The following is a 24,375-nucleotide window of genomic DNA, read 5'->3' as shown; positions in this document are numbered from 1 at the left end:
GGTGGATAATGCAGTTTATTTATCTTAGGTTTAGTAGAATATTCAAAGATTTTTCTTTTTTCCTCTGTTTTGGTGTAGGGTGAATCTGGTGCTACTTGTGTTGGAGGCACTAAGCTCAATGAACTTCACCACACATTTCTTGGAGGTTATGCAATCTTTAGAGACACCTGTGATCTCTCTCTCTCTCCTTTGCATTGCACACACAAATATACCTGTAGGAAATTACCTTTTAGAATGGTAAGAAGAATAGGCTGGGGCTAGCAGAGCCAAGGGAATGCACCACTACATATTCTGAGCCTTGTTCAATTTGACTAGGCAGGGCTGAATGGCAGTTTTCAGATAATGGGCCACATTCTGGCAAAGCAGCCAGAAAGCAAGCTTCCCCAGGTACCTGGGCACTCATTTTGCATAAAGGGGAATTCCTGTGTGGTGAAGAGTGGTGTTGAATCCTCTCTTCTCTCAGCCCTGGGTACAGAAGGCATGTCCATGGAAAGGGCTCCCAAAATGGCTCCTGGGGTTGGAAGAAGCTGGGTGTAAGTCAGAGCAGCCTTCAGAAAATGCCAAGAGCCTACAGTTCCCATTGCATTCAGTGGGATTTTTGGATTTTGAATGCTTCTGAAAAATCAGGCCATGAGTGAGACTTATCTAATGTCACAGAGGAAGTTTAGGACAATAGCTAATAAATACTACACCATTACCAAACAATAGGAAAAAATAAACTAAAAAAGAGATCCAAAGTGCCAAGAGTTTCAATAAATACACTGAAGGTGATAATAGGCAATACAACTCAGGCACACTACAGGTTAGAGCTTTGTCCAAAGTGGGGGTAACTTAAAGTCTATCTCCAGAATGCAAATTATCTACATAGCTCAATCTGCCTTGCTGTCCAGACTGTCCAAATAAATTGCATTCCATTAGCTATTTCTAGGTTACAACACTTTAAAAAATCAGAATGTGTGAAGCATGCAACTAACCTACCTTGGCCAGGAATCTCCACCATAACTATAATGTTGATGTCCTTTAGCAAACAAACAAGGAGGCTCATTCTTTGCTCTATGATCTTCTGGCAATGAAACTGGTACAATTCCTCCATATTCTCTTTCGGTTTCCCAGGGAAGCCTGCACCACTGAAGTGAATCTCTTAACTCCTCATATCTGAAACAAAAAATAACATTCTTAAACAGCAGCAGTGAGGGAGCCTTGAATGCCTTCATGGATGTCTTAACGATGGAAACATTGGATTTGTTAGTCTCCTGGCTATTAGCTACTCAACTTTTTGATCAAAGCTGTTATAATGAGCCTGCTCCAGTTGAATCAATGGGAGCAGAAGCAAGTCCAATATATTTTGATTGGCTTGAAGGAAGAAGATAGGTGAATGCATATGCCAATATGCTGCATGCATGTCTGACCTCCTGCAATATGCATTGAGTGTATGAGCTGCTGAAACATGGTTCACCTGCCTTGTCCTCTAGGTGCTAAATACCACTACACAAACTCATATGCTTATGGATTTTCAAATGGTAGCAAGGCATCTAATTCTCACTGACTTTCAAATTAGGTGCCTAAGTACAATTGTGCTTTTGAAAATCTTCCCTGACATCTCTAGAGAGTGGGTGAAAGATGTCACTCTTCAGTACCTGCAACCCACCAGGGCATACAAGCTCTATCAAACATGTCACAAGTTTCTGTGAATGGATGAATAGTTCCAGCACAATTCAGTGTGTCTATATCACCAACAGTACTATGTGTGTTGTTTACTTCATTTGTTTCATGAAGATAAGCACCAAGCAGAGTGAACATTTTACACCTTCCTTTCCCTCTTGTTTTTTTCATCTGGCAGGAATTTCCCAGGTAATAATGCAGGCATAAAGCCCACCATGTCATTCTTACTGATGGGGAGATAGGCTGGGAAAATGAAGATTCAATTTCTCCCTGGTATGGTGGTTTCCTCCAACACCTGTCCATTGAACAGACCCATAAAAATACATCTAAAATTGCTGCAATAAACAAATGTGTGTACTGGCCCTGGGAGTAGGAGTCCAGAGATCCCTCCAGAACTCAAAAATGATTGGTTATACTGCTGTGCGAAGGACCAGCCATCTTCATCTTTTGAGTTTATGTTATGTTGAGTTGGCAGGGCAAAGGACTAGGAGCCAGGTCTCCTGGGTCCTATTTCCAGCTCTGTCGCTAGTCAGGTGGACATGATTCTTCTCTCACAAAGGCTATGTCTACACTACAGACTTCTGCCAGCATAGCTATGTTGGTCAGAGGTATGATTTGTGACCAGGGTGGATTGATTCAAATCATGATTAAATCACCAAATGGAAAGCCTGGATTTAAATCAACTTTTCCATTTGTACTTCAGTTACTTTCTAAAGAATGGTGCATTCTTAGTGGTTGATATAACCATTAAAACATGTTGATTTACAACTAAATATACCCTTTACACTAGATTTTGTACATGTTTTTGTTGCCTAGGAGATTACACAATAACAATATACATTTATGTAAGAAATTATATAGCTTAATATTTTCAGTATGTTAGAAAATGGTGAATGATATATTGCTTATTTACTAGATAATTAACTTTTTGCTCAGCATTTGTGTCAAGTTGCATTAGGGTGGTAACTGGAATTTAATTAAACACAAACAACAGCACAGAAAAACTTATTTTTATTAAACAAAACAACCTGAAATGTTTTGGATACATGAACTTCTCTTATCAAAACATGTTTCACATTTACAAATAATTGATTATTAAACAAAGGGATTAACTGTAGTCAGTGAATAAAATTGATTATATCAGGTCAACCTGGGAAATTTTCAAAATATGCCTAAGGGAAAGGGACTGGAGCTTAAATTCCTATTTGTCTGCGTGAATGTCCACTGCAATAAAAATCCTGCAGCATCAAGTGTCAGAGCTCAGCGAACTGACTTGAACTCATGGTGCTTGGGCTGTTCGCTAGACCTGCAGTGTAGATGTCAGGCTCAGACTGGAGCCTGGGTTCTGAGAGACCTACCCCACGCACAGGGTTTCAGAGCCTGCGCTCCAGTCTGAGCCTGAACGTCTACACTACAATTTTTGGCTGTGCAGCCCAAGCCCCATAAGCCTGAGTCAGCTGACCCAGGCCAGCTGCAGCCATGCCATAGGTCTGTTATTGTAGTATAGATGTACCCTTAGTCTCTGGACCATGAGACAGTTTCGTAAGTTACTTAGGCTGTCCTATTGTGCCATATTAATAAAACTTGATCTCAAAGGTAGATTTTTTCCCCCTTATTCTTTCTTTACGTAGAAAGGCAGACTTCAAATCAAAGTAGTGAACAGAGGTGTATAGATTCAGGCATATTTATTTTTTATTTGAATGTTTTAAGAGATTAGAATAAGTTTAGGCCTTAACATATTTTGTGTTAAATTCAGATGCCATTTTAAGTAGGTTTATTTTTTCAAAAGAAAAACTTCTTATAATATAAATAACTAAATAAAAACATTTAAATTAAAAATCTGATGTTTAAAATGTTGTTTTTTTTAAGAAAAATAATTGATTTTATTCACCCTGATTGTGACCGACATCGCCATGCTGACAAAAGCCCTTAGCATAGATGCAGTTATACTGACAAAACTGCCCATTTGCCAGAGAGCTTATTTCACTGGAGGAGATGTGGGGGAGGGAGCTGGAATAAACTATGCTGCATAAGCTGAGTCCACACTAGCAGCACTTTGCTGATAATAGTATATTGGAACAGTACACCAGCAAAGCGCTCCTAATGTGGACCTGGCCGTAAACTGGTATGATTCAGAATAACTTCACTAAAATTACTGGAGTTACACCAGTGCGAATGACAGGCACCTCACTTAAATCTTTATGTGCCTTGGTTTATCCACCTGTAAAACATGTAACAATAATCCTGATTTAACTCAGAGGTTATTTATAAATTATGTTGAAAATATTCTGATGAAGACTACTATAGAAGTAGTAAGAACACAGTATTATTATTTGTCGATGGAATAAAATACACAAACACAGGGTGAGTAAAAAGCAAGTAGTGCTTCACAGACGTGGGAAATACATGCAAAGAGTTTTTAAACAGCTCAGCATTCCCAAAGAGAGAATGGTTTGTACAGAACGTCCTTCAAATTTTATCTGACATTTAAAGTGCTTTCCAAGGGGAACTGATATTCTTCCCAAAGTACACAGGATCACAATGAAACCACAGAACATTCAGTAGTAATATAAGGGCCAAACTGTCCTCTTGCACATTTAAACTGGAAGGAGGCTTTGAGGGAGAAAAATCTCTGTAAGGATTCCCTTGCAGAAATTCCTCAAATCATCCAATTAGGAAAGGCCACGGGATACTGACTGTAAACCTGGAAGATTCCTAGGCATCCATATAGATCCTGCTGGAGGGGTGGAGGAGGGGGAGACCAGGGCCATCAGTACAGAGAACGTATACTTTGGTCTTCACCCCACATCATTCCCTGGCAGCCCAGCTCTGTAGCATCGCTTATTTCCCAGCATTTCTCATCTGTGTCATGCCATAATGGTGTTGCAATACTATGTCATCCCTTCATGACATCGTATCACAACATGATGCAACTTCATGAGCTACAGCTCATGAAAGCTTATGCTCATATAAATTTGTTAGTCTCTAAGGTGCCACAAGTACTCCTTTTCTTTTGCAAATACAGACTAACATGGCTGCTACTCTGAAACCTGTCTTCATGAGGCAATAGTTTGTCTTGCAGGACAAATTAAAATAACCCTCTGGGCTTATCAGAACCCTGTGGGTTATCAGAAACTTTTTTCTATATTTAATAGCTGAATGAATGTTAGCATCTAATTTTTGAACAGCTCTGTTTAAGGGTTTTGTTTTTCCCCTGAAGGTTTGAAGCCAGATATCGAATCATTGTGTATGCTGGCTGTGTCAGTAGGTGGTAAACTGAACCCAAAGGAAACATTAATGAATCATGAAAATGCTGACTTCTATCTACCTGTTACTAAGATGCAGAGCAACCACTTAACCCGAGAGAGAAAAGACAAACATCGCACACAATGGTACATGAATCTGATTGCCCACCGAGACCAAACAGGGCTTTGTTAAGCTTCTAATGTTTACAATCTTTCACACAAAGGAACAGGTATAGTCAATATCAATCCAATGGGATTATGGTTTTCAAGGACACAAACAAAACTGTGTCTCTGCAAGAGAATATCAAACTAAAACTATACTGGACAAACTGTTAAAAAGATGTACAGTAGGAAACAATCCTGCACCAGCAGAGAAATGAACTAGATGGCTTAAGAGGGATTTTCCCTCCTTAACTTCCATGATTCTAGAATTATATTAAATTCTGATTGTCAAGTTCTGGAAGAATAATACTTAGAACTAAAAACTACTTTCCTTGTTTTGATCACAAAAAGTTGCCAAGTCAGCCATCAGTTTACTAGTGCATCCTTTATTTAAACTATATTTTTGCCTGCAAAATTTTCTTGTTTTCTGGCATTCATGCCAACAGTTTATGAATATTGGGCCATAGGATGTGAGCTCATCAGATCTCATAAACAAAACAGGTTCTGACTTGATCAGAACTTGAAACTGAGATCTCCAAGGGAAACCAAAATGCTGCAGGAAGTTGTGTTGGTGGTGAGTCTGTCTGAGATAGGATTAGGGGTTTGGCCCTGGGTGTCACTCACATTGATTTCTAATTCAGTGGGCATGATTCTCTGGTGCTGTATGCCTTGCATCATCATTTACACAGTGTAAATCAGAATGATAGCTTTTTATGTCCAATTTGCACTGGTGAAAGGGAGTGGAGAATCAGTCCCAGTGGGTGTGCAAACTAGTGTAACTTACACACTGAGTGGCATATGAGGGGCATACGCATCAGGACACAGTTTGTGCTATAATATGAAAATCAAGAGGCGTACGTAAGAGCAATCAGAGACCCCACACTTTTATGCCTGCACCAGGTACAACACTCCCATTGCAGATCCACAGGGCCTGATTTTGGGGGTCAGCGAGCTGTGCTCAGTGCAGGACCCGAGGAGGGTGGAATAAAGTAGTAAACATCCTGTGGAGAAATAGTATGTGACCATGTAAGTAAAGACTCCTCATCCCAGCTCCTCGCCCAGGCTCTTTGCCCAGCCAATTTCAATCTCCTCATACAGTTTCAGTCTTTCCCTTGCTCCCAGTCCCACTCTCCTTTTCCCAGTCTCACCACATGGCGCCACCTCCTCATCCAATTTCAGTCTTCCCCGCCCCACACTGGTTACCAGTCCCTGTTCCCCGCTCATGGGCTGTCAGTCACTGTCTCCCTTCCCTCAGCCCATGTCTTCCTCGCCCCATGCAGCTCCCAGCCCATTTCTTCTCCCTCTGCTGTGCTGCCCTTCCACCTCCCCTGGTCTCCCCTGTATCTGAATATGCAGGCTAATATGGTGCCAGAGGAAGGGGCAGAAGGAGGGAAGAGATGCTCTCAGTTCCAGTGCCCAACACCTCAGCAGCCTGCATCAGCTGGAAGGAGCAACTGTCAGGAAAGTCCTGCTCTGCCTCCACTGCTCCAGGGTAGAGCATGCCCAGTACAGAGAGAATCTTCCAAGAATTCAGCTGCCATCCTATAATAAGTCTTTACTGAGCATGTCCAAAGTAAAACTTTTCAAAGGCTTATAACTTGGCCAGATTTGGTGTGTTTTTTTCATAGTAACAGCAAATGGCACATCTCTGGGACCAGGGGGACCCCTCCTACCAAATTTCAAGTTCCTGCTCCAAAACATGGCTGCGATAGAGCTTCTCAATTAAGTGGCTGAAATAATTTTTTAACAAGGGAAAAAACATATTTTTCCTTATTGCCCCCCCCCAAAAAAATTCAGCCTGAGGAAGACACCTCGGCATGGAAGATTTTAGACCAAATGGTTAAAGTTTGACAAAGATATAAACACTGAGAACAGGATCTTACAATGGCAAGTGTCAGCCAACCTTAACTATAGACAACACTACCAACTCTGCCTATAAAGACCATTGTGTCCACTTATCCACTGAATTTATACAACAACACTGAATTTACCCTATTGAATGCCCAGTACACCATTACTGAAACTGATTATTTGATCACAAAAGGAAATCTTCAGGCTCTGGTTTTTAGGGTTATATGAATTGTCCATTAGTTACGGTAAACATACAAACACAACCTTAGAGTATTCAGAGGCAGCTTATTAACCCAAATACTAGTGACAAACATTTACCTGAGATAACAGTACACTAAAATTACTCAGCTGCAATAGACGTAAAGTAGATATATTGATATATATGAAGTTCAACACAGTAAAGAGTGCAGATTTCTAATAATGATTACAGTTCAGATTATTTATTATGTATTATTTAAAATAGTTGAGGCCAACCATTTTCTAAGATTTTTTTTCTTATCATAAAATAGCTATTTGCATCATTTAAAAAAACCCTATATTATAACCCTGATTGATATCTAGGCTAAGACCTGGTGCCAACTTCTTTTCTGGTATAAGTGGGTGTAGCTCTACTGAGTTCAGTGAAGTCTGCACATTTATCTCAGTAGAGAATTTGGCTCATGGTCTCTGAGTAAGGATATAACATAGTTTTTCTATCCATAGAAAAAGACATATTACAACATGGCTGGGGTCATGATCATATTTCTTTTCTGTGCTTCAGCATTGTAATGTTTTGTACTGCAGAAAGGACCTAAACATGGTGATTATTTTAACAGTAAACGTTACTTGCTTTTATAGTTGTTTGTGCCCTTAGTTTTTGGCCTTTGTCCCAGCCAACTCATCCTATTGTGTGGCACTGTCCAATCAATGAGGGTCTTTCCTCTGAATTCAATGGGATTTGGATAATTCTCCTAGATTTTAAGTGCGTCAGCCATTATAACATTTCATATGCAGATTCATCTAACCTTCTATAACCTTATACATTCACAACGCAAGCCATGATGACAGTGAAACAGCCAGCACCTTGACTAGGGAAGATATCTCAATCAGGTGACTCAGCATACAGTCTGACAGATCCATTATATCAATATGCTCCTGCTGAAGACTTAATATGGGATGCTAGCCTTCAAAGGACAAATCAATGAAAACTAGTAAAACACAAAGCTCTAAGTGATATGGGAACTATAATTTAGTTTTTCTATTCCTGTAGATTAAAATATTATGTAGAGAACAGTGGAGAACATAAGGATCACTACAGGTCTACTGTATGTGTAAAGGTGAGAAATGTGGATCCAAAAAGGATCACTGTCCTAAATAATGAGCAGTTGAGATGTATGATTTTCCAGAATTATAAACCCAAATTCTGTCTTGTGTGGCATCCCAGCCAAGGGTATAATTTGCCCCATAATTTGTCTCTGTAAATTATTGACTAAGGTAAAGCAGTTTGTTATATAATTTATGTTAAGCGACAAAAATTCAACCTATGCAATCTATTTTATAGATACAGATACTTAAGGCCAAATTTTGTAACTTCATTGAAAGCAATGGTGTTGCACTAGTGTAAGTGGGAGCAGAGTTTGGCGCCAATACTTTAAAATTTTCAGCAAAACACATTTTCCTTTAGTAGCTATTTCTTACCTATCCTGGGACACAGTTGGGCGTGAAGGAATTTGCAGTGGAGTCAGTGCCTCATTAGACGCTAAGGTTTTCGATAATATGTCTGTTCCCTCCCTTTCTCTATAGTAGTATGGCAGGCCATGTATAGCTCCATGCTTCATATTTGCGCATTGAGGCCTGCAGGGAAGCTACATGGATAAAAGATTAATCATCAAAAGAATCAGACAGTGCATCTGGATACAGTCTGCGCAAGTAACATGGATAGCTTCTGCTGAACTCTGATACCGTTCAGCCGAGGAACATTGCCCACTTTGATACTGCAACTGATCCCTTGTATCAGATTACAATGTAAAACAAGAACAAAAAGATGTTTAGAAACAGAACTATAGCACTATGGCTTTATTCAACTAATGAACAATAGCTAGAAATATATTTTAACCAAATGGCAGGGAAAAGAAAATCTTCCCATGGAATATGGACTCTGAGAAGATTCAGTCGTTATTTTTCAGATTTACTCTTCAAATCCAAAGTCTTGCTTGCTCTGTAAAGACATTAATGATCACATGACACATTTCACAACAGAAAGAGTTTGCTCCCTTGCCCATCTTTTCCTCCTCCCACTTTTGTTCAGTGTGCTGAGTGGAAGGCGTTTTGCACCCTGCATTTCAGTGATGCTGTACATAATGTATAGACTATAGAGCGTGGAAAGCATTTTGGGATGAAAGGTGATGTAACAGAATTAATATAGGATTCTCCACTGCCTGGAACCATGTGCAGTCGTTTACAGAGAGTAAAGCACTACAACTCTGATTTCATAGGAGCAACTCAAGCATGCAAGAGAAGATGGCAGGGAGTAAGCAGCTGTGCTTCCCTTCTCCACCCAATGAAGCTCCTCTGGCTCACAGCACAGGACTCCCCTCTAAAAAGCCACAAGTCCTTCCCCCCTCCTTCTGCATCATAAACTACATGAGTGCCCTCTCCCTACCTGGACTCTACTGCTCCTGGCAGAACCCTCAAGCCTCTCAAAAGATCCCCACTCCCCTGATGTTCCCATGCCCTTTACCCCAAGTCCAATGCCAGGGTGGAGGCACTCAGCAGAAGTTCAAAAGGACAAGATGGGGTTAGCTCTAGCATTCCCTCCTTTCTACACCTGATGAGCCCTCCTGTGGTTTACAGTAGCAGGACTCCCTCCAACTAACAACAGAAAGTTCATTGGGTGCAGAAGGCTGGGAAGACACTAGTGTTTCCCCTCTTCCACCTTCTGCACACCCTTTCTCCATCTGCACCCTATGCTCTTGGAAGCCCCCCCAATCATTGGGTGTACAGTTCACAAAGGAAGAAGGCATCTGAAAGGGGACATGGGGAGGAGAGAGGATATATGCAGCATATGAGAACTTGAGGGAGACTATGTCCGTAGGTAGGGATCAGAGGAGTTGGGGCTGTGGCAGACATGAGGGGAAGTGGGTGTTTCTTGCTATGAGGAATGGGGGAACTCTGGGGAGCAAAGGGATCCAGGCTGGAAAGGAGCAGCTCAGGCACAGGTGGAGAGGACATGGGAACTGGAAAGCATTAGAGTTTCTTCACCTTCTCCACCCAACAAATCTCCCATTGTTTATCAGAGGGAACTTCTGCTGCTGAATAGAGCAGGAGCTTTCCATGTTACATAAGCCAACTATGTGCTGCTTCCCCACCTTCTCCAGCAGCACTATGCTGCTCCTCAGCTTGTCAACTCTGCTCTTTCTACCCCATGAATGTTCTCCCTCAGGCTCACGGGACAAGCATAAGACCCCAGGGAGACTTTGTGGGATTCCTGGAAATGTTAGAAGGCTCAGCAGAGGCACTTATCCAGGCAAAGTCAGACTCTTGCGCACCTGCTAAGCTCCACAGGAGATGGGCTGCTCTCCTAAGGAAGCATACATTAGTAGGGCTCCCCAACTCAGATATCAAGAATTCACAAAGAAGTGCGAGGGGAAGAGATCCCCTAACCTTTGCTCTGATGTTATGACTACACAGTACACATACAAGAATTTCACAAATTAGGCAAACAGTGTACTGAAGGCAACCATCCATCACCCTTCATTAAGGGCCAATTCTTCTGAGCTGCTGAAGGCACTGAGTATCTGACAGGATTAGGTTCTGACTCCATATGGTAACCAATTACCCAAGTATCAATAGACAAAGAGCTAGCTGTCTCTGCCCAAACAATACTATCAAGAACATACAGGAAAAAGAGTAACAGTTAGTGCTCAAATCATCATGCTTACTGAGACTTGTGTCTGACATGAATTACTAAGCCTGTGTTCTATGGCCCCCATTTTGATACTCTATATGTAATGCAGGGAATATGGGAAACTGGCATTGTTAAGGGGCCATTAGGATGCCTGTTTTGAGAAGTACAATTTTAACTGCATTCTGATTTCTACTCTTTGAGGGGTTTTAATATGAAAGTTCTTGAAAAGCAATATGCATTCACACCACAGACATATGTGTACAACCTTAACTTCAATTTAAGCAGGGTTATTGTGTGGTTTATTTTTTATCAACCTGCCCTCTCTCATTTCAGCATTACTGCAAGTTAATGAGAACCAAATATTTCACTCTTCTTTGTGAAAAACGTTAGTGCTTCTCTTGTATCTAGACAACTTTTACAATATATTATTTTTGTCTGCCTTATGGACTAGGAACATAGTGTAGGAACCGCCAGATCAGATTCATAGTTTGATATCTTTCCTCAGATGGTAGCTGATATGGTAATCTTCAAAGAAAAGCAAAAAACTCTCCTGTAATACACATGGGGAGTGCTTGGTGTGCACTGATTTGGTGTGTGTACTTGTTTGGTATTCATGCACGAGGACCTACTGTGACCCCATACTGAAGCATGAGATTCAGTCACTACCACCTTGCAAAGGAACCAATGATCATAGTTGTTGCCAACAACTTGTTGGTTTGAAATTTGCAAAGAGATAAGAAATAGAGGCCTGATTCTCCTCCTAGTGATACTGGTGCAACAAGTCTGTAATGATCATGTAAAAGTTCATGAGTCTGGATTCCCACTGGGGGAAAAATCCACTTCCCACTTACCAGAAATGGACCCTAGCTGAACCACCCAATGTGTCCAACCCTCATGTCCTTTCTGGGGAACGACATGAAGGGTACTTCTGTGCCACGCAGGAGGCGACCACTTGCTCATTTCTCCCCATTGTGAAGACTGGTCACAAGCTCACTATACCCAGGCTCGTGCTACCATGCCCCAGCCCACACTGCACTCAGCCTGGGCTCCATGACTGACAGCCGGTTCCACAGCAACGGCCCGTAGCACCCAGCCCGCTGGAGACCTGCCCCCTTCACTGCACAGACAGCACCCGACCCGCCACGTGGCGGGCTAGAAACCTCGGCGGCGCCCCCTGTGACACACCACCCTGGTGCCCGTTCGGCTCACGCGCGTCATGGCCCGCCCAGCCACCCCCCCCGCAGCTCTCGTTTCCTGGGAAACTGGATCCGCCTTCCCTAGTGGAAGAATCCAATCAGATTTCAGCTCCGTGAGCCCCCCTCCCCCCCGGCCAATCAGAATCGAAGATTTGTTATTGACGGGCCGGGAGGGAACGCGGAGACAAGGGGCGAAGCTGGTACTCAGTCCGCATGTCACTTGTTCACACCGCCCTGTCCGGGGGCGGGGCCAGTACTCTGGGGGGGGCCTCGATAATAGTGGGATTAGCGTCACGCTGCCGCCCCCAGAGGGGGAATCCCCAGACCGACCCCTCCAGCTCCCATTGTCCATGGGAGCACGGCAGCCGGCACCCCCCGGGCCTTATTGTCCCTGGGGGAAGCCAACAGCACTCACAGTGTCCGTCCGAGCCCCAATTGTACCTGGGGAACCCAACACTCAGTGTCCCCTCCAAGGCCCTATTTTTCCCTGGGAAACCCCCCCAACACTCACATAGTCCCCCCAAGGCTCTGTTGTCTCTGGGGAACCTCCCCAAACACTCAGTGTCCCCCCAAGACCCTGTTGTCCCTGGGGAACCCCCCATCACTCACAGGATCCCCCCAAGGCCCTATTATCCCTGGGGAACCCTAGGGTGACCAACTGTCCCTAATTAGGCGGGACAGACCCAATTTCAAGTCTTGGTTCTGGGCTGAATGACTGTCCCGACAGCATTTGTCCCAGGTTCCCTGCAGTGCCACTCCACATATGCTTGAGGCTCAGGGGTGGTGCCAGCCTCTTCCTGGTGGGGGTAGGGAATGAGGTGGGCCTTAGCCCCCACCCACGCTCCTCCTCTTCCCTCCAAGACCCCAACCCTGGCCCAGCCAGAAACTGGAGCTGAGCAGTAGTGAGAGCTGCCCAGGGAGCCAGGGCAACTGTGCCGATTCCCGTATTCTCCATCTGCCCTGGATGGTGCACCCTGGGGGCTGGGGACACGGGCCGGGGGCTGGAGACACGGGCCAGGGGCTGCTCGTGGGCACTTCAGCCTCCCACTCAGGGCAGGTGGAGGGTCTGGGACTCCACACAGCAGTCCGGGCTCCCTGAGCAGCTCTTAGCATGGTCTGGCTCCATCTTCCAGCCTGGCCTGGGGACAGGACTTTGGGGGAAGAGGAGGGACAGAGGATGGGGCCACGGGGGGGGCTGCTGCATGTATCTTGATTTTGCCTTTTGGAAAGGTGGTCACCTTAGGGAACCACCCAACACTCACAGGATTTCCCAAGGCCTGGGGAACCCCCCAGTAGTCACAGGGACCCCCCCCACAGGTCCTATTGTCTATAAGGAATCCTTAACACTCACAGGTTTCTCCCAAGGTTCTATTCTCTATGGGGAACTGCCCAACACTCACAGGATTCGCCCAAGGCCCTATTGTTCCTGGGGAATCCCCCAACACTCACAGGGACCCCCAGGACCTATTGTCTATAGGGAGTCCTCTGACACTCACAGGTTTTCCCCAAGGTTCTATTCTCTATGGGGACTCCCCCCCCCCCATACTCAAAGGGTTTCCCCAAGGTCCTGTTGTCTATGGCAGTGGTTTTCAACCTGTAGCCTGCGGACCCCTGGGGGTCTGTAGACTGTCTAAGATTTTCAAAGGGGTCTGCACAATTTCAAATTTTTTAGGGGTCTGCAAATGAAAAAAGGTTGAAAACCACTGGTCTTTGGTGCCCCCTCACACACAGGGTCCCAAGGCCCTGTTGTCCATGGGGAATCCCTCTCCACCACACATATACAGTGGGTCCCACCAAGGCCCTATTGTCCAACAGGAGCAGCAGGGTCCCCTCCAAATCCCCATTATCTGGGAGGAAATCCCTGGCTGGGGACAACAGCCCCCACTCCCAAGCCTCTCTAGTCCATGGAGAATTCTCAGCAGAGGAATTGGGCCTCAATCCCAGAGTCTACGTAGAAACCCCAGTAGGGGACAGCACAGTCTCTACCCCCTATAGTGGGGCCCTAGGACCTTTCACATTCCCTTTTCTCCTTTGCTCCCCCATTCCCTCCCCCCAGATTCTCATTCCTGTTGCTGAAGACCTCCCCCATTTACAATATTGCCACCCCCAAGGATTCAAAAATCATGTCAGGCTCTGCAAATCATGAGATTGGCCTTAAATGTAATGAGATCTTTCAAAAAAGAATGTTGGGTGCTTTGCACATAAGCTTTTCTCTGCAACCTGGTGAGCTAAAAGGTTACTTTTTTTTGTTAAAATGAAGGCTGAGATTCCCATTTAACAACCTTCCTCCAGGAGCTGGGATTTTACAAAACCACCTAATATTGTAAAACTCACGATAAAATCCCGAAAGTTAAAAACAACTGTATTAGCTCAGTGTAAAGTAATACCCCAAACCAACTCCTTTGCCTAATAATAACTCCCACCTTGTCCCCCCATTCTGAATCACTGACCACCTGTTTCTTGCTCTCCCCCCATCACTGAAATCCTGGGGAAATCTTGTAGTGTATAACACCCAGTCTACTTCGTGGGGATGAGACTAGCTTTTTCCCCAGCTCCCAGGAGTTTCTAGTGACTTTAGAAAGGAGGATAGTAGCTTCTTTCTTTCATGCATTCACACACTGTCCCCTCCCCTACATTCAAGGCTAGTATTTCCTTCCCTAGAGTGGGATTGGGCTACCTGGTCTGGGAGATTTAGCTGCTGCATCTTGGACCTCCTTATTATAATTATTATTTATATTCCAGTAGCACTGAGAAGCTCCATTGAATGATGGACTGCACAAACACACAGTAAGAGACAGTCCTTGTCTCAAAGAATTTTCATTCTAAATAGACAAGACAAACACAGGGTAAGAGGGGGCCCCTTAGATAAGATTCTCCCCTGAGAAAAATTGTATGTGGGAGTAAGTTATTATGTGATAGTAAGTTGTTTAAGAAAATTGATTTGCTGGGGGTAAAAGATGGTTTGGTTTAACTTTTGACCTCCTGTGCCTTTTTTGTTTTTCACAAATATAATGGACCCAATTCTGATCACACACAACAATCTTATTCTGCCTAACCTCACTGACGTCACTGGTGTTACTCCTGATTTACACCAGCGTGAGAGAAGAGAGTCAGGACCCGCATAATTTACAGTATTACCCTCTACCCTGCCCAACAAATAGACACCAGTCTGTTTTACAATCTGTTTAAAAAAAAAAAAATAGAAAGTAAGCCAACATCAACAACCTGGCATTATTTATCAACCCTACTATAATTAACTAGTATCGTCCCCTGACGGAATAGCAAAATAATGGATTTAAAAAAAATACAATTGGTTTCAGGCTTCCTTCTAAAGGGCTGTTACAAACAGCATAGAGGGATAGAAATTATAGTGAACATTCTGACGAACGGCAAACCTGTTGTTTCCTTTGAATAAATAGAAAGATCTGGATGAATTTAAAATGTAGTAGGTGTTGCAAACATTGTGATAACCCATTCTCCAGGGAGCTCTCAGTCCAAGGGGCCAGTTTGCAGTGATCAGTCCCCCTTCTCCCCAACTCAGTATCTGGCAGTCTGCAGAATGAACGGCTAGTGGGCAATGGAATGGGGCAAAACTGTAAACTCAAGCCTACCTTCTGGCTCAGTGCAGTATCCTGTGAGCATATTCTGGCCTGCATTCAGGGTAGGCTCTGACATCACAATGACAGATGGTTGCAGCTTTTGGGTATATACTATATAGTACAGCTTGTGATGTAGGCAGCATCACATACTAGCCCATGCAGTTTGAAGAGGCATGTGTTGCAGCAGTCTTTCTGTAGGTGGTTACTGGTATCCTCAAGATCTGGAGAGAAGGATTTAAAGGAAGGGGTAGCTGATGACCTGCCCCACTTCTCCTGAGACAGTAAAGGTCATTATGTTTGAACAAACTGGAAGCATCAAGTGGGCAGACCTGGAGTTGACTGGGGCCACACCAGCTGCCCTTCCGGCATTCGGAGTTGGGGCTGTATTGCCCACCCTCCTGGTGTTCTGGGGCTGGGGTGGGGGGGCGCTCTGGGCTCCAGTGAAGGTCCCGGAAGGGGCAGGGCTTCAGGCAGAAGGGGTGGGGCTGGGGGCTAGCCACCCCAAGCCAGCAGTTCACATGCCACCCATGCCTGCACAGGTTTGGAAATACCAAGTCCACAAGTTTGAGTTTACAATGCAGTGTAGACATGCCCTAAGAAAACAGAAAGTGAACATACAAGTAAATGATTCAAGTTTTTAAACCACAAGAAAGTTAGAGACAAAAGTAGCGATGAGGCAGCGTTTTCAAAGCATATGAAAATTTGAGGATTTCTTCCAGGCTATTCGAAAGTCTTGAGAAATCGTGCCTTCCACGTGATTTTGAAAAAGCATTGAACAAACTGACAGCTGTACTGCAGGCTACAGCACTTAATGGTCGTAGTGGGATTGCACAGCAATTTTTCTAGCTCTTATTTCCACTTAGGCTCACTCTGGCTCTTTTCAGGGGCTTGCTCATTTGGGGATGCTCCATTCTTGTAGATTACTTAAGGGGATGTTTTCATCCTTCATCTCACGGCTTGCAACTTTTGTCTTCCCACAACCCAAAAACTACTGCCAAATTGCTCCCTATGCCTGGCACAATTCATTGGAAAGGGGAAAAAAGTAGGGCAAAGAAAAGGCAGAACCATGGCTCCAAAACTTCAGCGTGCCAATCAGCAGAGCTGACTGATTGCTTTGGGCAGGGGAAAGAGGAGCACCATAAGGAGGTGTTGCAGATTGTTCTGCCCGCAGCACAAGGAGGCAGTCTACCTCTCTGTGCCATAATGCCTCCTAGTGACTTCTCCAGGTTAGTGTAGCTCCACATCACCCCTTCCTATGGGCTCTGGGCTATTAGCATCATCTAGCATGTAGTGCTGAAGTGAAGCAATAAGGAAAAAATAAAGAGCCTTAGCAGATCTGAATGGCAAGTAGAATAGTCATCCACCTCCGGGTTCAAACTCTCCAGTATCTAATGCAGAAAAGATCAAAGATTGCCAAAGAAGGTGAGGTGGCAGACGTTAAATTGTCACCCACCCCCGTTAAAACTGAACGAGTTTAATGTGGCATAATATATTTTAATAAATGGGAAGAGAAAGAAGGATGATAATTTCTTATCAAACAAAAGAATGTTTCTGTTACTTAGAGGGAAATGACCTAATGGGGAAAAAAAGTTTGTTAAATTAAATCAAGAGAAAACGTATTTGGCAAACTCAAATTTATCCCCACGTGTGATAAAAGAAACAGGTGGATGTTAGGATTTAGATGGGAAACTATTGAAGTGCCATTTTCCTGCCCTGGTGTTGATTTTTTGCTTTCTTTATATGGAGAGAGTCATACACACTTCAGTGTTCAAAAGGAAGCTGCCACAGAATTTTTTTAGAGAGAAAAGTGGTATTATTACCCAAGGTGATACACACTATTATACTTATGTCAATGGCAAAAGATAGAAGATAGACAGCATTGACACAGTGGTTTTACAGCCTATATTTGTTCTGTTCCAGGTTTTGGGAAATGGTTTTAAAGTGCAAGAATGTAAACAATAATATAACTAGACTTCATTTATGGCAAAGTCTTAAGATAGCCAGTGTAAAAATAACTTATAAGTGTTTGCATTTTCTTAAGTCTAGGGTCTCCATCAGAAGTCTTCTATCTCAATCTACAGTATGAGGTGAAAATGTTTTAAAACAATACTTCATTCTGTCTGAAATAGTAACTGGATGCTTCAAAAGCATTTCTCATGTTTAAATTTAGTGCAACTTCTGCCCTCCTGTGGCAGTAGACTAGTTTTGCAGATGGCCTGGGATCATGACTGCAAATGTCTGTATTAGATTTTATAGTCACAGATTCCTTTATTTTTCTTTGTGGAAGAGATATAAAGAACTGTGTTCACAACCCGCACTGCTTTATAATTATTTGATTTTAGTACAAGCTTCTGATATTTTGTTATGATAAAGGGAAATTAATTAAATAATTTGGTTTCATTTTTTTAACCTTACTATAAGAACACAGAGTCTGAAAGTGTGAAGATTATATAAGAATAAATGGTTTGGGATACATTTTTGTGGTCATTAACATAATTTTAGCTTGAATATCTATGCCCACATATTGGATAATTTGCACAAAGGATAGGAGAAGCTTCTATGCTATCCTGTTTAATCATTCTATAGTTTATTTAATGTAAACCCCTTTTCCTTTAGAAAAGATGTCCGGTATTAGTGTTTGGAATACCAGGGTCTGCTTCCTATCTCGCTTTTACACCAAGGCCACATCATTGATTCCAGTGGAGTTACTTTAGCTCTACCCATGTGTACATGAAGAGTCAGTCCCATGCCATCTATTTACGGTAAAAAAAATCATTAGCTGTAGCCCGATAGGCAGTTTTAAATGTTCGGATTTATGCATAAGGTGAATCAGCCTTTCATAGATTCATAGATTCATAGATACTAAGGTCAGAAGGGACCATTCTGATCATCTAGTCCGACCTCCTGCACAGCACAGGCCACAGAATCTCACCCACCCACTCCTATGAAAAACCTCACCCATGTCTGAGCTATTGAAGTCCTTAAATCATGGTTCAAAGACTTCAAGGAGCAGAGAAGCCTCCCTCAAGTCAACCATGCCCCATGCTACAGAGGAAGGCGAAAAACCTCCAGGGCCTCTCCAATCTGCCCTGGAGGAAAATTCCTTCCCGACCCCAAATATGGCAATCAGCTAAACCCTGAGCATATGGGCAAGATTCACCAGCCAGATACCCAGGAAAGAATTTTCTATAGTAACTCAGATCCCATCCATCTAATATCCCATCTCAGGGGATTTGGCCTATTTACCCTGAATATTTAAAGATCAATTACTTACCAAAATCCCATTATCCCATCATACCATCTCCTCCATAAACTTATCGAGTAGAATCTTAAAGCCAGATAGATCTTTTGCCCCACTGCTTCCCTTGGAAGGCTATTCCAAAACTTCACTCCTCTGATGGTTAAAAACCTTCGTCTGATTTCAAGTCTAAACTTTCTGGTGGCCAGTTTATACCCATTTGTTCTTGTGTCCACATTGGTGCTGAGGTTAAATAATTCCTCTCCCTCTCCTGTATTTATCCCTCTGATATATTTATAGAGAGCAATCATATCTCCCCTCAACCTTCTTTTAGTTAGGCTAAACAAGCCAAGCTCTTTAAGTCTCCTTTCATAAGACAAGTTTCCATTCCTCGGATCATCCTAGTAGCCCTTCTCTGTACCTGCTCCAGTTTGAATTCATCCTTTTTAACATGGGAGACCAGAACTGCACACAGTATTCTAGGTGAGGTCTCACCAGTGCCTTGTATAACGGTACTAAAACCTCCTTATCCCTACTGGAAATGCCTCTCCTGATGCGTCCCCAAAACCGCATTAGCTTTTTTCACAGCCATATCACATTGGCAGCTCATAGTCATCCTATGATCAACCAATACTCCAAGGTCCTTCTCCTCTTCCGTTACTTCTAATTGATGCGTCCCCAACTTATAGCTAAAATTCTGTTATTAATCCCTAAATGCATAACCTTACACTTCTCACTATTAAATTTCATCCTATACTATTACTCCAGTTTACAAGGTAATCCAGATCCTCCTGTATAATATCCCGATCCTTCTCCGAATTGGCAATACCTCCCAGCTTTGTATCATCTGCAAACTTTATAGCACACTTCCACTTTTTGTGCCAAGGTCAGTAATAAAAGATTTAATAAGATTGGTCCCAAAACCGATCCCTGAGGAACTCCACTGGTAACCTCCCTCCAACCTGACAGTTCGCCTTTCAGTAGGACCCGTTGCAGTCTCCCCTTTAACCAATTCCTTATCCACCTTTTGATGTTCATATTGATCCACATCTTCTCCAATTTAACTAATAATTCCCCATGTGGCACGGTATCAAATGCCTTACTGAAATCTAGGTAAATTAGATCCACTGCATTTCCTTTATCTAAAAAATCTGTTACTTTTTCAAAAAAGGAGATTAGGTTGGTTTGGCACGATCTACCTTTTGTAAAACCATGTTGTATTTTGTCCCATTTACCATTGACTTCAATGTCCTTAACTAATTTCTCCTTCAAAATTTTTTCCAGGACCTTGCATACTACAGATGTCAAACTAACTGGCCTGTAGTTACCCGGATCACTTTTTTTTCCTTTCTTAAAAATAGGAACTATATTAGCAATTCTCCAATCATTCGGTACTATTCCTGAGTTTACAGATACATTAAAAATTCTTGCTAATGGGCTTGCAATTTCAGGTGCCAATTCCTTTAATATTCTCGGATGAAGATTATCTGGGCCCCCTGATTTAGTCCCATTAAGCTGTTTCAGTTTCGCTTCTACCTCTGATATGGTAATATCTACCTCTATATCCTCCTTCCCATTTGTCATGCTACCATTATCCCCAAGATCCTCTTTAGCCTTATTAAAGACTGAGGCAAAGTATTTGTTTAGATATTGGGCCATGCCTAGATTATCTTTAACCTCCACTCCATCCTCAGTGTTAAGCGGCCCCACTTCTTCCTTTTTAGTTTTCTTCTTATTTATATGGCTATAGAACCTTTTACTATTGGTTTTAATTCCCTTTGCAAGGTCCAACTCTACTCGACTTTTAGCCTGTCTCACTTGATCCCTACATGTTCTGACCTCAATTAGGTAGCTTTCCTTGCTGATCCCTCCCATCTTCCACTCCTTGTATGCTTTCTGCTTCTTCTTAATCACCTCTCTAAGATGCTTGCTCATCCAGCTTGGTCTACAACTCCTTCCTATGAATTTTTTCCCCTTTCTTGGGATACAGGCTTCCGATAGCTTCTGCAGTTTTGATTTAAAGTAATCCCAGGCCTCCTCTACCTTTAGATCCATAAGTTCTTCAGTCCAATCCACTTCCCTAACTAATTTCCTTAATTTTTGAAAGTCAGCCCTTTTGAAATCAAAAACCCTAGTTGCAGATTTATTTTTGTTAATCCTTCCATTTAGTTTGAACTGAATTAGCTCATTATCACTTGAGCCAAGATTGTCCCCTACAACCATTTCTTCTATGAGGTCCTTGCTACTCACCAAAATTAAATCTAAATGGCATCCCCTCTAGTCGGTTCAGCAACTACTTGATGAAGGAATCCATCAGCTATCGCATCTAGTAAAATCTGAGCCCTATTATTATTACTAGCACTGGTCCTCCAGTCTATATCTGGGAAGTTAAAGTCTCCCATGATCACGCAGTTTCCATTAGTATTTACTTTATTAAAGACATTAAAAAGGGCTGTATCCATATCCAAATTAGATCCCGGAGGTCTATAGCACACCCGAAGCACTATCGTAGGAGAGGCTTTACTAGTTTCTTCCCCAATGTAATTTTTGCCCAGACAGACTCTGTCTTATCCATTGCATCGCTTCTTATTTCTTTACATTCTACCTCATCATTGATATACAATGCTACTCCACCCCCTTTACCTTTGTTTCTGTCTTTCTTAAAGAGCACATACCCTTCAATACCTGTAGTCCAGTCATGACTACTATTCCACCATGTTTCTGTTATCCCTATAATATCTGGTTTCACTTCCTGCACCAGTAGCTCTAGTTCCTCCATTTGTTACCTAGACTCCTCGCATTGGTGTACAAACATCTTAATTTTTGCTGTTTGGCCTCGCTCACATTTTGTACCCTATTAGGCACAGTCATTCTACAGCCAGTATAACCTATTAGACTAGTATCCACACCGCCCTCACTCCTTATATACATTCTCCTACCCACGGCTGTATCCATTCTTACTTCATCTTCTTCCCTCTCAATGCTAAAATCTGGCGTGGAGATTTTCTGGACATCTCCCATCCATCTCCCCCCAATTCCTAGTTTAAAGCTCTCTTTATCAGTTGTGCCAGCCTCGATCCTAGAAGTCTATTTCCTTCCCTACTGAGATGAAGTCCATCCCGAGAGAACTGACCTCTGTCCATGAATGCCTCCCAGTGGTCATACATCCCAAAGCCCTCCTTATAGCACCACTGCCTAAGCCATCTGTTGACAGTCATAATCTTGTCAGACCTTTGTTGCCCTTCTCTAGGAACAGGAAGGATCCCGCTAAAGAGCACCTGAGCCTCAATTTCCTTAAGCGTCTTCCCCAGCCTAGCATAGTCTCCCTTAATACTTTCCAGCGAGAATCTAGCCATATCATTTGTTCCCACATGAAGGATAATTAGGGGATTCTTTCCCGCTCCCTTTAGGATCCTTTTCAACCTCAGGTCTACATCCCGTATCTTAGCACCCAGAAGACAGCACACCCTTCTATTCTCAGGATCAGCTCTAGTTACAGGCCTGTCTATTCTTCTCAATAAAGAGTCCCCGATCACATAGACCTGCCTTTTCCTGGTGACAGTGCTATTCTCCAGTGTCTCCCCTGTTCTCTCTGGCTGCAAGTTCTTTCCATTCCTATTTTCCCTTACAATCTTCTTCAACCCATCCTGTATCCTCCTGGGGCTCATATTTGGTGTAGTCTCCCTTGACTCTTCCCCTTTTTCTATAGGGCTAGCCTCTCTTCTCTTCTTCCTTACCCTTCCACCTTCAGCGACTACCTGCTGAGCCCCTTCTTCATTTTCCAACTCTGCAAACCTGTTCCTAAGCTCTATTTCTCCTTCACTAGCCCGTCTTTTTCTCTGCCTGGTTCTTTGAGTCACATGTTTCCACTGACCACTTTCCTCCTCCAGTCTCCCCTCAAAATTCCTTTCAAATAAGACTTGCATATGGCTTGACTTTCAGAGGTTCTGAGCACCTGAAACCTCAACTAACATCAATAGGGGCTGCAGCTGCTCAGCACCTCAGCAGATCAGGCCCATTGAATATATTCATGGGAAAGTGGGTGAAAGCAAAATTTTACAGAAGTGGATGGCAGTGGTCAACTGAGAGACCCCAGGAAATACATGCTGACAACTGTTGCCATTTTTTCCACTCTTTGTTTCCATGAAGCAGCTCTTCTCGAACACAGCACAAACTTCCAGCCAAGTCGCAGATGTTCAGCATCATCTGCATTCACACTTCTCTATTTCAAGACCCAAACAGGCCAAATCAAAGCCTGGTTTCACCACACTGAAGTAAAATTTACCCTTTGTTTATCTTTATTTTGGTTTAACTAATTTCTTCACATGCATCTAAATCAAACCACTTTCTCTTGTAACACTATTGACACTGGAAATCAGTGCCAAGTTTCAATTGAAATGCCCAACAGGAGAAATATCAGGGTTCCTTCTTGCACTTCTGGTGGCCTCTTATTTCCTAGCAAAATTCCAGCTCTCAGAATTTGATTAAAATCCCTAATAGTGACTATGCATACACTTCAAAACACAGCTACATCCAAAGTATAAGTCAATATCAATCGTATACTTTATCTTATTTTTCATTCCCTGAGCCTATTTTTTCTACACCATGGGTCGGGGAAACCAGTCCCACTTCCCCTTTCAAATCAATATCTACATGTCAGTAATACAGTGTAGCTTAAGTTATGCACTTTTAGGAACCTTTTTAATCATCAGATGAAGGTGACACATTTATTTTTAGCAACCAAAGAAGTGGTATTTATTATATCAGATGTTTTAAAAACAATTCTCTTCGCACTTGCTCATGAACTCCTGCGAATAAATCTCATCATCGGCCCAATTCAGCCCTACTGTGAGTGAGTGCCATTCTAGGGATACATTTGGTCCCATGTCTCTAAATAATTGCCTCCCTGAATTGCTAATACATTGGTCTACTACCCAAGTATTTCTTATTTTAAAACCCAAATCAGCTATTCTACACCAGGGATAAAGGTGATGCGCATACATCTGTAATGTGGACCTCTGTAAGGTGAGATCAGGATGATTATGGAGGAACTTCTGTAGCTGAATGTCAATCCTGGAACAGGGTTTCTAGGGATTCCCCTGTTTCTGCTGCAGAATGCTGTGGACTTGATCCAGAACTGTGTTACTTCAGTTCTATGCTGGTGTGAGACCACTGATGTCACCCCTTCTGTGATTAAATTAATCACTATTGCGTTGTAAATGATTTTTCCTGTTCCTATTAGTAGTTTTCTCTTCTGCATTTTTTAAATCTGGGCCGCTGTGGCCCTGCTCTGGGCACCTCTCCAGAAACAGGTGATTCCAGCAAACCTCTTCCTCTACTGCATTGCTGTGCTCCCTTTCTGTGAATTTAGAAAAGAATAAAAAGTTGCAGTATAAAAGCATGTGGGTTAAACATGATCTTTCATAGACTGCACACTTGGATGTAACCTGAGCGTGCAATGTACAAAGTGCAAGATTTTGCTTCTGTCTCTAATATTGAGCCTTTTAATAATTCATTGGAAAGAATGGGTCCGAAT

The 24,375-nt window shown here is 42.9% G+C and overlaps 1 protein-coding gene across 1 annotated transcript in view; it reads right to left on the bottom strand.

Annotated features, from left to right (window-relative positions):
• C2H7orf31 (chromosome 2 C7orf31 homolog) overlaps positions 1-8,737 on the bottom strand; it is a 41,138-nt gene extending 32,401 nt beyond the window's left edge. The window contains exons 1-2 of the mRNA XM_038389102.1: positions 8,598-8,737; positions 979-1,155 (exon numbers count right to left, since the gene is read on the bottom strand). Of these exons, the coding sequence (XP_038245030.1) occupies positions 979-1,155; positions 8,598-8,737 (317 nt within the window). The remainder of the gene's footprint in view (positions 1-978; positions 1,156-8,597) is intronic.
• Positions 8,738-24,375: the final 15,638 nt, after the last annotated feature.

This window comes from Dermochelys coriacea, chromosome 2 (assembly GCF_009764565.3).
Source record: "Dermochelys coriacea isolate rDerCor1 chromosome 2, rDerCor1.pri.v4, whole genome shotgun sequence".
Classification (NCBI taxonomy): domain Eukaryota; kingdom Metazoa; phylum Chordata; order Testudines; family Dermochelyidae; genus Dermochelys; species Dermochelys coriacea.
This window is presented reverse-complemented; position numbering and strand designations above follow the sequence as displayed.